The following is a 12,380-nucleotide window of genomic DNA, read 5'->3' as shown; positions in this document are numbered from 1 at the left end:
CTAACCAAAGCCCTATGGCATCACTGGCGCATGCGGCGTCTTGGAATGCGGCAATGCTGCCGCTCACCGGCGGCATTTCTAGAATCTCCTTCCTCAAGAATCTCGGCGGCTGCGATTCCAGCGATCTCTCATGGAGCGCGAGCAATCGCAGCAGACTTTGCATCGCTCGGTGCGGCGCTGCCTCGCGAGTCATCGAGCCATCGGCGGCGGCGCAAATTCCCAACGCGCCTCCTCCGAGAGCTCCTCCTCTGTAAGGATCTTCTCTTCTCTGGAAATTTCAATTTCTTCTTCTATGTTTTTTTTTCCTTGCATGCTAAGGATCCAACGCTACACCATATCAGTGTTTGTGGGCGACGAGAGTGGAATGATCAATCGAATCGCTGGAGTTTTCTCACGTCGGGGATACAATATAGAGTCTCTGGCAGTGGGACTTAACCGCGACAAGGCACTCTTTACGATCGTTGTCTCTGGGACCGATCGTGTTCTGCAGCAAGTGATGAAGCAGCTATATAAGCTTGTTAATGTCCGAAAGGTGCCATCTCTTTCCTGTTTTCTCTTTTTTTCTTTTTGTGTTTCAAGGTTGGGCTTTCTTTCAGGTTGAGGATTTGTCGAAGAAACCAAGAGTAGAACGAGAACTCATGTTGTTAAAAGTAAACGTTCCTGCTGCTCAAAGAACCGAGGTACGCATTTTTTTTTCTTCTTCCTTTTTTGTTTTTTTTTTGAGCTCACACTTTAACAACGAAAAGTTATAGGTGCTTGGTCTTGTCGATATCTTCCGAGCGCGAGTAGTAGATGTGGCCGAGGATTCTCTAACTCTGGAGGTTTGTTTGGTTTGTAGCGTTGTGAAAATCTCTCTTACGGCATGTCTGTAGGTGACAGGAGATGCTGGCAAGCTAGCCTCTCTAGAACGAAGAATGACCAAGTTTGGGATCAAAGAGCTCGCAAGAACTGGAAAGGTAATGGAGATTGGTTCTTCATTTTAGCTATCGGTTTTTTTATCCCAGATATCTTTGCTCCGAGACAAGTCGGAAGAGGTGGTGGCACCCCCAATTCTACCGCAAGCGACGAGTGTGAGCTCGCTTACCAAAGTGTCCGATTTGGAAAAGCAGGCATCTGAGAAAGTTGTGACACACATTCCCGTGACAAGCTCAAGCGCAGAGGTAGGCTCTGTGTACTTCTTTCGCAAGCAGTAATGTTTTCTTTTGGTTTTGTGCTTTCAAAGGGTGATGTTTACGCTGTTGAGTCTGATGACGAGGGCGTTTGGTCTCACCAAGTTTTAGATCCTGATTGGGGAGACGTTGAAGCGGCAGAAGTATTGTGTTTTTCTCTTGGTTTTCATTTAAACCGCTTTCTTTCTCATTGCAGCCGAATGGTTATATGTCGCACACGTTATCAATGGTGGTGAACGATGCTCCTGGAGTTTTGAATCGTGTGACTGGTGTGTTTGCCAGACGGGGTTATAACATCCAGGTACTCCTTTCGTGTTTTTTCTTAGCTATGAACTTCGCTCTTGGTTTTTATGATCTTCTAGAGCCTGGCTGTTGGCTTGTCCGAAAGGCAAGGCATCTCGCGCATCACGACCGTGGTACCTGGCACAGACGAGTCCATTCGAAAGCTTCTTCATCAACTTTCCAAGCTCATCGATGTTGTTCAGGCAAGTAGCAAAAGCAAATTTTTTTTCGGATCATCCAGTCTTAAAACGCGAACAGGTCCAAGACATCACGCATTTACCATTTGCACAACGAGAGCTAATGCTGATAAAAATCTCGGCTTTGCCATCCGCGCGGCGCGATATACTCGACATAGCCAACGTTTTCCGTGCCAAAATAGTGGATTTATCGAATCGAAGCATCACACTAGAGGTACTCGCTCGCTTACCTGTGCACGTAGAAGCTAAAACTTGCGCTCTAGTTGACGGGAGATCTCGAGAAAATGGCTGCTCTTCAGCACTTGCTAGAGCCTTATGGAATCCTCGAGGTATTAACAGTGTTTCTAGAGAACCGTAGTTCTAAGTTTTCTCGTTCACAGGTTGCGAGAACTGGTCGATTAGCTCTGGTTCGTGACTCTGGAGTCGACACTAAACTCTTGGGACAATTGCAACCATTGCAAGCTTCGTATTGATTTTCCAAGTCGGTTTCCAAAATTTGTGTACCACTCTTTCGAGTCAGGACTAGCTTTCCATCGCTTTGGATTCCTGCTCCACGGAGACTTTCACCTTCATCTTCTCCTTGGGGAGAGTCAAGCTTGGCTCCTCTAGCAGCGCTGTTGGAGCCTTGACGAGGTGAATTCCTTGCTGGAGCTCAGCTAGATCTTCCCTGCGTTGTTGGGTCTTCTTGCCTCTCATCCTGTTAGCGAGAGTTCTCAGTCCTGGATGATGAGAAAAAGAAAAAAAAACAAACCTGTTCTTCCAGAACTGAGCTTCTCGTTCCACTCTCGTCTCACTGATCTTCTTCATTGCCTTGACAGTATCCTCCACAACGTTTCGATCGTATCGTTCCGGCCTATTTCTTTTCCTCTCAAGCTCAAATGTAGTGTCCTATTAAACCATGTGAGAAGTGACAAAAGGAAAACAGACAATACCTGTGGCAATTCCTTGCCGTGGAGCTTGCGATAGATCTTCGTCCACTTCACCTTGCGAGGATTTCTCTTCATCTTGAAATTCTTGTGGCACTTGGAGCGGCAGAATCGAAAGATCTAAGAGCCAGCGATTTTATATTTCGCGAGAAATCTGTGATCGAAGCGCTCATACCTTGGCATCGTTGCGCACATACATCATGCCGTGGCCTGGATAGATCGTGGAGGAGCAAAACCAGCATTTCTCGAGCCTCATGGCGCCGAGGCGCCGATAAACCCTAAACGCACGGACGAGAAAGATGCAAGTGGAATATACCCTCCTCTCGAGCCCTAAGTTTTTGGCTTGGCGAGATGGGGGATTGCGAGCATTGGAGCGCGCATTCGCGGATCTGCTAGATTTCTGGGAGATCTGGAGTGATTTCTCAATGCAAATGCGCGCGGAGGAGTGTTCTTGACAAAGAATGGCGCTGGCAGCTGCCTTGGAGGCGGATTTACGAGCTCTCTCGGCGGAAGCTCGACGCAAGTACCCGGCAGTGAAGGATGCAGCTGAGCACGCAATTCTTAAGGTGAGTGATGGCAAATTCTTGCGTTTGATCCGTGGGTATGCGATATTTCCAGCTGCGAACGGTCACTGATCCCAGCCAAATCGCTCGAAACGATGATGTTCTCCGGCTCTACATGCTTGCCTGTGATACCAGGAACGTCAAGCTCAGCATTTTGGGACTCTCGTGCCTACAAAAGCTCTTGGCTCACGACGCAGTACCTCCTTTGGCGTTCCCACAAATTCTTGAGACCTTGCAAGAGGTATATTGGCCGTTTTTCATTCCTTTAGTGTAGTTCTAACGAGACGTTTGTTTTTTTATTTCTCTTCTTCTTCTTTTGCCTTTGCAGCATTGTGAGATAAATGATGAAATTCTCCAGCTGAAAACTTTGCAAACAATTCTCACTATCCTTCAATCGAAGCTCCATCCGGGAGACGAGGTAAGTACGTATCCTCCTGTTTAACTTACAGTTTTTGCTTTGCTTTTGTAGAATAGTATGTCAATCCTTCTTGGTCTTTGCCTCGGCTTACTTGGTAAGAGCCGCAATCCTGATTCCGTCCAAAGGTAAGCGTGAGACTCTCTCAGTCGTAACCGAAGTGTTTTTTTTTTTACTCTTTCTCAGTACTGCGGCGGCGACTCTACGTCAGGCTATAGCACTGATATTTGAACGTGTGGTTTATGCGGAAGATTTGCCTGCGCAGAAGGGTACGTCAAGCAGGCGGCCATCACGCTCGAACTCGGTTTCCGGAGATGTTAGTCGCAGCATGATGACAGCCAAGTAAGTACCTCAAATCTAGTTTGCTCACATAATGGAAGGAATGAACGCGTACTATCCACAATAACGTAGGACTGAGGAAACTGCTCCTGGTTCCAGCTCGGACTCCAGAGTTTTTATGACGCAAGAAGGCCGGCTTGGGCTCAAGCTTTTTGAAGATCTAACGTCACTTGCGGCTGGTGGTCAGGTAGTGCTTTTGTTTTATACTGAACATTATAACTGGTTTCTTTTCTTTACTTCAGGCAAAGTGGCTTTCTTTTCACTCCCTTCAACGAACATTCGCTTTTGACATGCTTGAGTGAGTATGATTGTTTTATTTAAATTGAGATTTTAACCAATTTATCCCTCAGCTATGTTCTTTCCAACTACATCTCGCTTTTCAAAAATATCCGACCCTATCAAGAGGTGGGGTTTTCTGTTGTCAAACACGCAATTAATTGAAATTCTGCAGGTTCTCCGCAACCAAGTCTGCTCATTGCTAGCTACGTCTCTGAGAACGACAACAGGGGTTAGTGTTTCTATTGAAGTCCAAATGTTTTGACACTTGAATTGTAGGCTGAAGGTGAACCGCAGTTTCGGCGAATCATATTGAGAGCTGTTGCTAATGTCATTAGACTATACAGTTCAATTGTGTTGGCGGAATGTGAGGTGCACTTCAATTGCCTTGGTTGTCTTCCTGTTGATTTTAAACTCGCAGGTTTTTGTGAGCTTTCTTGTGAAGAGTACGGATGCAAGTTTACCGTCATGGCATCGAATTATGGTGCTTGAGATCTTACGTGTATGTCTCGCATTTGATTTTCTTTCACAATAACGGTCTGTCTCCTTTTTTTTTTTTCCTTTCTTTTTTGAGCAGGGCTTTTGCATTGAAGCAAGAATTTTGTGTTTTCTCTTCGAAACTTTTGATATGTACGTAGATTTCTTACTTCCTTACTGTTGTTTAACACTTCTTTGTGCAGGCAGCCTGAAAATTCGAATGTTGTTGGGGCCATGGTGAAGGCGCTATCACGCATTGTCATCAGCATGCAGGTTTGTTATGCAGGCGCCTCTTATATGAATAACGTTTCCATTTGCAATAGGCACATGACAACGAAGAAAGCTGGGCTGCCGTGTCGGGTATGTTCAACAGCAAAGCTAAAGGTAATGCGGTGTGACTTTCAAATTTATGTCTAATTTGTTTTACATTAGGTGTTGAGTGGTCCTTGGATAACGATGTGAGTGGAGCTGCTATAGCAATTGTCAGTGAAGCGCATGCGATCACTTTAGCTGTCGAAGGTCTTCTAGGAGTTGTTTTTACGGTAGCCACGCTGACGGATGAAGCCTCGGAGTCAGGAGAGGTACAAATTGCTGAGTTCTTAAATACTTTATCGCATGTTGTTTCAGGTTGCCAGTCCAAGATGTGAAAATCCAAACTCTTCTGTTATAGTAATACGTGGAGGTCCATATGCGACGCTCTGCATTGCAATGGTGAATGCACTGTGGCGTACGCTTCTAGAAGCTCTATCCCTGGTTCTTTCTAGGTCTGTTTCATTGCTCTATTGAGGCAAGCTTCTACTTATTTCTGCTAATAATTATCAGGTGCCAGGGAGAGGCTTTAGTGCTGGAAATTTTAAAGGCCTACCAAGCGTTTACGCAGGTTTGAAATCAGTTGGCCATTGCATTTTTTGGACGTCACTTTTCCTAGGCATGTGGAGTGCTTCGCATCGTTGAACCTCGAGATGCTTTCCTTTCTTCTCTATGCAAGTTCACTATCGCACAACCAGTTGAACTAGAAAAAGCTACGAGGTAATGGATGGGTGGCTGCAGGCACAACGCAAATTGATTGGTTCTTACTATGTGTTTATTAGTGGAGGACATCTCATTCCGTTGATTCCTCTGACACCCGCTGCCTTAAAACGCTCCGAACCACCTGCAGAACCGCGAGAGAGTGTAGTTTTGACACCGAAAAACGTCCAAGTAAGTTTCTAAGTTCCTGGCCTCCGCCACGATTCCTAACGGTTTTTGCAGGCTTTGAGAACGCTTTTTAATGTCGCGCATCGGCTAGACAATGTTCTTGATTCGTCTTGGATACTGGTATTGCTCTATCCAAAGTCTACGTCGTAAGGACGTGGAATTATTATTATTATTTTTGCAGGTTTTGGAAACTTTAGCGGCCCTGGACCGTGTAATTCACTCCCCACATGCAACAACACAGGTCCGTGTGAATTTAAAAACAGAATATGTATGCGTTATGCGAACATGCTTACGGCAACTTTAGGAAATTTCAACTGTCGTTCCTCGGATTACTCGTGATCAAGGAAGTCAGTCAAGTGATTTCAACATTTTATCAACTCTAGATGCTCAGGTACGCGAAGCATTGATAAAAGGACTAATAAGTTGTCTCTCTTGTTAGCTTTTTGAAAGCTCCGGCATTATGAGTACTCCTGCCGTCCGTTCGCTACTTGCGGGACTTATGGAAGTCTCAAGCAATGGAGTTCAGGGATTAACAACAGGCCTTGGCCTTGCTGGCACCAGTTCTGGTCCGAGAACTCCAGGGGCACAAGGACAGCAAACAGGATCAAAAATGTTTGCAGTTGAACGCATGATAACAGTACTTATGAACAATGTGCACAGTAAGCTCGGTTTTTAATTTGGACTCGTTTCTTAACCGGTATTCAGGGGCGCACGTGTTTTGGGAGGAACTGACTGACCACTTTATCAAGGTCCGTCTTTGGCATGTTTTTGCCTATCTCATTTTGTCTATACGCAGCTGGCAGAGCACGAAAGTTCTCAAGTTCGTACTGTGTCTCTGGATGCGCTCGATAGATCAATATGTGCTGTATTGGCGTGTGATCAAGTGCGTCAAGACGCAGCTGATGATCCCTCGACACTGAGAAAAGACGCTTTTGAATGTGCGGTCATACTACCGATCAAGACTTTATTCGATAATTGCCAAAAGGATGAAGTTCAGTCAAGTTCCTTGAAGATCTTGCTGCATCTTTTGGAGGTACATGTTTCCTCACCTCCGTTTTTATTGATTTAAAGTTGTGCAGAGGCATGGTGAAAAGCTGCATCACAGCTGGCCTGATATATTGGACCTGTTAAGGTGAGCATTTATGGCGCCAATCAGCTAAGCTCGTGGTGTTATTCTTACCAGATCAGTAGCCAATACTTGTGACAAGGAGTTAGTGCCACTTGGTTTCCAGGTTTGTGACTGAACCACTTGATCGTTTATGTTCCTAATATTGCTGTGGCAGAGTTTGCAAGTTATCCTGAATGACTGTCTCATGTCAATACCTTCGACTGCTATGGACATGTACGGCTTTGTCTCACAGTTTTCAGTGTTTGAAATAAAATCTCATCGCAGGTGTGTGGACGTTGCTGCTGCATATGGAGCACAGAAGACGGATATTAATATTAGTCTGACTTCTGTAGGTCTCTTATGGGCAACATCAGATTTTTTTGCGAGAGGTGTCAACCATGAAATTCAAGAAACAGAAGATCGGAACGTAGGATCAACTACATCCGGAAGAAAGGACCTGGATTGTGATACGCTGCTTCTCGCAGTGCTTGGTGTTATACAAAAGCTTGGGACAGATGATAGGCCGGAGGTAATTCTTTCAGGAAGTTTTTGTTTAACACTTGAGCATATTGTGTAGGTCCGGAATTCAGCAATCCGCACTATTTTCCAATCTGTGAGCAGTCATGGCCACAGGTTCTCAGGGGATTTGTGGGACAATTGTTTGTGGATTTTGATCTTTCCACTGGTAGAAACAGTTCGACACCTAGTAAGCGTTTTTGCTAGCCATGTTTTTTGTGATTTCATTCGTGTTTTCATACGGTCAGGCGGCAAACTCTTCGAAGGAAGAGTCGGTTGGAAAGGAGTTGGGAATGCATGGTGGCAAACCAGTTCACATGCTCGTACACCACAGGTGAGCCCATATTGGCATCTACCTGTGAACTTGTCAGACGATGCGGATTTTTTAAACAGTCGAAATACCGCTCAAAAGCAATGGGATGAGAGCTTGGTGCTTGTTTTAAATGGACTAGGACGCCTACTAAAACCTTTTCTACATTTGTTCCAAACGCTAGATCAATTTGGAGAAGGTATGATATAAACAGCTTGTGATTTCACACATCATCTTTGTCTTCTTTTCAGCATGGACGACGATATTACTATTTGGACAGGAAAGTATCGTTAATGGCAGCAAGGAAGTAGCCCTTGCAGCAATTAGTACGTTACAAACAATTGTCGTGGCTTATGCATCTAAGGTATTATTCTGTTCTAAGTAATCAAATATTGCAAGTCGCCTCTTGTTTCCTACAGGGAAGCGTGGGCATGGACTATTTCAAGACTGCATTCAACACCTACGAAAAGATTGTTTATAGTGTGTGCGATTCAAGCAGCAAGGTTATGGCCAAGGCAAAACAAGAGCTACTTCAAAGTCTTGGTACGCAATCGTTTGTTCGATGTTATAAAAACTGTTTTCTTTTTCTTTCTCTCAGCCGAAGTTTATGTGCAAGGATATAAAATGTTTGATCAGTCTACATATTTACGCCTTCTAGCTCTAATAGACCTGCTATCACGTAATCCCGTGAATTCAAGCGATGGTTCTGCCGCTGGTCGAGTAAGCATCCTTCTGTGATAAGATGTAAAGGTTTTGTGCTTATGGTACTCATGATCAGGGTGGAATTCCTCAAGTTCAGAGGACATCTCTTGAAGTTCTCCCCACTATAAAACCACTCGATGCGACCCTTGCACCAATGTGGCCATCGTATTTCCAGCAACTCGTATCATATTTACCAGGTGGTGAACAATGCGAACACTGTAAGCTGGGGGAAGAGATTTATACAAAACAGCAAACTTTGGAGTCCGCTCTCAGCAAGCTTCCTAGCTCCAAGTGTAGCACAACGAACGGGCAGCAAGAAAACATCTCACAAGGATTTTCAGAAAAAGTTGCGGATATCCTCGTCGATCTGTACAAACTTATGCCATCTGATAGTAAGGAACTTGTTCTTCCTGACATTATTGCGGGGCTTGGAAGGTACGTCCTCGTCTGTTTTCAACCGTGTAGTTTGCTAATATATTTTCAGGTGTATGGCAATGAGGCGAGACTTTCCAGACGCCGGTATATGGAGAACAGCCGTCAAAGCTTACAATCGGATCCTACATGACGAGTTCAGGCCCGAGGCCTCTGGAAAGGACAGGATAAGCACTGTCAGAGCTCACGTATGGAAGGAGTTGATCGAGACATACGAGAACTTTTTAGTAGGCACCTGCGGTCGAGCAGTTGTGCTTCCCTCTGGCGAACCTGCGGCAGAAGCTCTGAAAGCGGACGAAAGCTTAGAGGCTTGCATGCTCGACGTTTTGTCTGAGAAAGTTTTTGCGTGCTGCGAAGATGCTCCGGAAGATGTCATCTCGAGATTCATCGATCTCATTGATCGCTGCGCTGCTCGAACGTGTGCATTATCTCTGGAGAGTGCTGCTCTTCTGCCTCACAATTGCGGGAGGTTTTCCTTGTTGTGTCTTCAAAAGCTCTTTCACATATGCAGGTATTGTAGCTATTATACTTGGTTTCTTAAGATTGGCCGACGATGTTTTTTCCCTCCTTTTTTTGTTGTGCAGCTGTGGCGATGAAGGTCTAGTGAATCCTTCAAGGATCGCTGTGAGTAGGATGGCTCTTCCAGTTTTGATGGGACGATGCAACGTAATCATCCGCCAGTTTTCGTTCGACGAGAAACTTAATGGTAAGTTGATTTTCATTTACCTGGTATGAAGTTCTTTTTGATACTGATTGTGTGATTTAGAAGGGGCTTTGTTACCAAGCGTGCGAAAAGAGGAGATGTACTGCGTGCTCGAGGAACTGTCGAGATTAGTACTTCATCCACTGACCGCGACTACTCTCAAGCCATCTAGGAATCAGCTGGCGGGAACAACACAAAAGCGAAAGCTGTCCACCATTAGAGACTCTTTATCTGTTTCCAATGGCTCCGAACAAGGAGCTTCTGAGCGTGCTCACTTGCTGTTACTCTATTCACCTCTTTGTGACCTGGTAACTTCAAGGTAAGGATTTACTTCTCTTTTTTCTTTGCAGCATCTAATCCTGGGAAGAAATCATTTTAGAGACGACAAAATCCGGGAGTCTCTCCAAGTGCTGCTCCGGCTTGTTGGCCGTGAGTTTGGCGTTATCCAGGATGATCAAACTCAAAGCGACCTGCAACACAAAGATACGTGAATCTTAAAAGCAGTTTTGGTAGTTCATTTAACGTCTCGAGAAGGAAATTCAGATAAGCTGATTGAACGAGCGCATTTTCCATGGTGGATCATGCGAAATGTGTTTCCTCGGTGCCACGTGTGAAGTGAACGGCGAGTACTTATTTAAGCGGTGCCTTTGATCATGCTTCTCCAGAAGATGGGACTCCAGACGGCCTCTTTGATCGTTTTCCTCTTGATGGTTTCAGTGGGTATGCATCCTTCTGTTTTTTCCTCGTTTGTTTAGTTCCTTTGCCCATTCTGCTGATCTTTGCTCTGCTTGTTTCAGCGTGCTCGGGACACTCCCTGCGAGTTGAAAATGCCGGTAAGCAAGGGCTTCTTTTCCAGGATTTTGATTCCAAGACGAGCCTCAAGTTTACATTCTTCTTGCAGGAAGTAGCAAAGTGTGTCCGCTGTTTTGCAACCTCGACTTGAAAGTAGTGTGCGGCAACAAAGAACTCGACGGTGCGTGTTACAATTGCTGCAACTTACCAGATGGATGCCGCTTCGTCAATCCAAATGGCACCACTGCCGCCTGCTTGTAGCTTCTAGCAGTCTCTAACAAAAGAAATCAAGAGAAGAACAAGTTTTGAAACCTTGATCTTTGATAAGGAGGAGCTCCATTTTCCTCCTCTTTCCAAGTCAATAAAGCTGCCTTTGGAAGGAGTGTAGTCTAAATTCTAAGCTCTGTGTATGAGTGCAATGAAGCAGAGTTGACCGCTCTTCACAGATGTCGATTAAAAACTGATACAAAAGAAGTTAGCAGCCAAAGTGGTGTAAATAATGTGTTCTCTTCAGTATATACATAATTTTGTGCTTATAACACAGGAGTAGATAACTGTTATAATATTTTGTATTTTGCCATCACTGTTCATGATGCAATTCAAACTTTAAACCCTGTGGTGCAGATCTTAGATTAATACTAGAACTTTGTCTTTAGATTATTTAACATAATTGTTTTTAAGTATTTATCAATATATCTTCTGTTCTCTCAATAAATGTTTTGATAATTATAAAGTCGTCTTTAAGAATTAATTTGGTCCAACCTCAAGTTAATTTAAAAATTATGTTTTTAATATTTTATATTTAGAGTATTCAACAGAAATCCATTTTTGGTTTGCTGATGGGATGATAGTAGATTTATCTAGAATATGATTTGATATTCTAGGATATTCTACCATCTAACGGTTGTTATTCATTTAGATTAATCTTGTATTTATAATTTATAAACAGGTTTATAATTTATAAACTTTCTTAAACCCTTTCTAGTATATTCTTTTTTTATTTACCGTCTAATGGAATAAGATTAATCTTGTTTATAAATTATAAACATGCTTATAGTTATAAACTTTATTTGATCAATTAGATTAATAAGTAAAAATAACACTACTATTAAAAAAACCAAACGTTGCTACATGTGACGCATACCAATTTATTTTCTTATTTTCTTGAGTTTTTTTATCTTCTTCCCATTTCTTACCAATAAACTTATAATAGTTTGATTACAATATCAATTATTTACTGTCTCTTTATATTTGTTAGAGTGTATCTCTGCTTCCTTCGAGATAACATCCATCGCACGAGCAAAAAGCACGTGAGCAGCACCAAGATTGCAACCAAAACCCAGAGAAGAAGCTGGAGCAGCAACCACGGCGTCCTCCGAACCACTGTAACTACTGCTGCGGGTGTTGGTGTGGCCACTTGCAATCATTATCCACAACAAACTTCAAACCTCAACTAACAAATTTAACCGTAATTGTTTTTTCATCCCTTCTCTCACCAATAAACTTCTAATAGTTTGAGTATAATATCAAGTATTTATTATCTTTTTATATTTGTTAGACTGTCCAGAATAAGATTCAAAACCTTTACTAACCAATTTGAACTCATAAACTAACTGGTTGAATCTCAAGTTAATCCAAAAACCTACTATAGTACAAGTCTATATGAAATCTATATTAATCCTAGATGCTAAGTTCAACTCTTGTGAGTAGGTTTGAGGTTCAAATCCCATCATAGATAGTGATAGCAAATACATGACATCATCCCCTTTTTAAACTGAGGATTGAGTGGCAACTAAAGTGGTGTAGGATATAACTTGACTAAATATCCTTTATAGAAATTTACAACTAACAAGTGGAACTTAAATGGATAGTGCTGATAAGTGTTGTGTTATATGGCAATCAATTTGTAGCAATAATAATAACAATAGAACATCCTAATATTTTTGAGTTGGCTATAAATTTCTCATTAAACCAAT

General features: G+C 43.1%; 3 protein-coding genes across 5 annotated transcripts; 2 read left to right on the top strand and 1 right to left on the bottom strand.

Moving 5' to 3' along the window:
* Positions 1 to 18: 18 nt before the first annotated feature.
* Positions 19 to 2,384, top strand: LOC9656843 (acetolactate synthase small subunit 2, chloroplastic). Its single transcript, XM_024682719.1, has 12 exons — positions 19 to 250; positions 319 to 532; positions 597 to 680; positions 753 to 821; positions 873 to 956; positions 1,005 to 1,160; positions 1,223 to 1,312; positions 1,366 to 1,470; positions 1,532 to 1,654; positions 1,710 to 1,862; positions 1,912 to 1,977; positions 2,029 to 2,384. The coding sequence occupies exons 1-12, from the start codon at positions 54 to 56 to the stop codon at positions 2,119 to 2,121; spliced, it is 1,434 nt and encodes a 477-aa protein (XP_024538487.1). The 5' UTR covers positions 19 to 53; the 3' UTR covers positions 2,122 to 2,384.
* Positions 2,086 to 2,897, bottom strand: LOC9657559 (probable ribosome biogenesis protein RLP24). Its single transcript, XM_024682720.1, has 4 exons — positions 2,750 to 2,897; positions 2,581 to 2,694; positions 2,400 to 2,536; positions 2,086 to 2,345 (listed from the first exon to the last, which is right to left on the bottom strand). Exons 1-4 carry the CDS (start codon positions 2,828 to 2,830, stop codon positions 2,171 to 2,173), a joined length of 507 nt encoding a protein of 168 aa, XP_024538488.1. The 5' UTR covers positions 2,831 to 2,897; the 3' UTR covers positions 2,086 to 2,170.
* A 17-nt stretch (positions 2,898 to 2,914) lies between these two features.
* Positions 2,915 to 10,786, top strand: LOC9656842 (protein MON2 homolog). Of its 3 annotated transcripts, none has more exons than XM_024682716.1 (42): positions 2,915 to 3,140; positions 3,216 to 3,378; positions 3,466 to 3,555; positions 3,607 to 3,680; positions 3,739 to 3,894; positions 3,964 to 4,078; positions 4,134 to 4,189; positions 4,242 to 4,296; positions 4,343 to 4,399; positions 4,447 to 4,539; positions 4,589 to 4,669; positions 4,745 to 4,797; positions 4,848 to 4,917; positions 4,968 to 5,028; positions 5,077 to 5,225; positions 5,272 to 5,408; positions 5,467 to 5,524; positions 5,573 to 5,673; positions 5,736 to 5,844; positions 5,896 to 5,961; positions 6,023 to 6,082; positions 6,146 to 6,232; positions 6,281 to 6,500; positions 6,547 to 6,590; positions 6,638 to 6,874; positions 6,921 to 6,973; positions 7,025 to 7,073; positions 7,125 to 7,183; positions 7,235 to 7,478; positions 7,527 to 7,655; positions 7,714 to 7,799; positions 7,859 to 7,974; positions 8,027 to 8,139; positions 8,195 to 8,318; positions 8,374 to 8,495; positions 8,554 to 8,912; positions 8,962 to 9,420; positions 9,494 to 9,615; positions 9,676 to 9,931; positions 9,992 to 10,332; positions 10,410 to 10,445; positions 10,514 to 10,786. In XM_024682716.1, the coding sequence occupies exons 1-40, from the start codon at positions 3,115 to 3,117 to the stop codon at positions 10,101 to 10,103; spliced, it is 4,821 nt and encodes a 1,606-aa protein (XP_024538484.1). In that variant the 5' UTR covers positions 2,915 to 3,114; the 3' UTR covers positions 10,104 to 10,332; positions 10,410 to 10,445; positions 10,514 to 10,786. The 3 variants fall into 3 exon arrangements, with proteins under 3 accessions (XP_024538484.1, XP_024538483.1, XP_024538482.1); XM_024682715.1 differs by having other exon boundaries at positions 3,193 to 3,378; positions 9,679 to 9,931; XM_024682714.1 differs by having other exon boundaries at positions 3,193 to 3,378.
* The last annotated feature ends 1,594 nt before the right edge of the window (positions 10,787 to 12,380 follow it).

Source organism: Selaginella moellendorffii, unplaced genomic scaffold, assembly GCF_000143415.4.
Source record: "Selaginella moellendorffii unplaced genomic scaffold, v1.0 SELMOscaffold_35, whole genome shotgun sequence".
Taxonomy (NCBI): Eukaryota; Viridiplantae; Streptophyta; class Lycopodiopsida; order Selaginellales; family Selaginellaceae; genus Selaginella; species Selaginella moellendorffii.
Note: the sequence above shows the minus strand (reverse complement) of the source record. Positions and strands in the feature narration are given on the sequence as shown.

Bases quoted from the DNA above. Each gene is read 5' to 3' on its own strand.
- LOC9656843 (XM_024682719.1), top strand. From the start codon at position 54: ATGCTGCCGCTCACCGGCGGCATTTCTAGAATCTCCTTCCTCAAGAAT. The intron at 681-752 runs GTACGCATTTTT...GAAAAGTTATAG, and splicing joins CTGCTGCTCAAAGAACCGAG to GTGCTTGGTCTTGTCGATAT. The intron at 1,471-1,531 runs GTACTCCTTTCG...ATGATCTTCTAG, and splicing joins GACGGGGTTATAACATCCAG to AGCCTGGCTGTTGGCTTGTC.
- LOC9657559 (XM_024682720.1), bottom strand. From the start codon at position 2,830: ATGAGGCTCGAGAAATGCTGGTTTTGCTCCTCCACGATCTATCCAGGC. The intron at 2,537-2,580 runs GTATTGTCTGTT...ATGGTTTAATAG, and splicing joins ACGGCAAGGAATTGCCACAG to GACACTACATTTGAGCTTGA. The intron at 2,346-2,399 runs GTTTGTTTTTTT...TCTCGCTAACAG, and splicing joins GCTCAGTTCTGGAAGAACAG to GATGAGAGGCAAGAAGACCC.
- LOC9656842 (XM_024682714.1), top strand. From the start codon at position 3,036: ATGGCGCTGGCAGCTGCCTTGGAGGCGGATTTACGAGCTCTCTCGGCG. The intron at 5,226-5,271 runs GTACAAATTGCT...ATGTTGTTTCAG, and splicing joins AAGCCTCGGAGTCAGGAGAG to GTTGCCAGTCCAAGATGTGA. The intron at 8,913-8,961 runs GTACGTCCTCGT...ATATATTTTCAG, and splicing joins ATTATTGCGGGGCTTGGAAG to GTGTATGGCAATGAGGCGAG.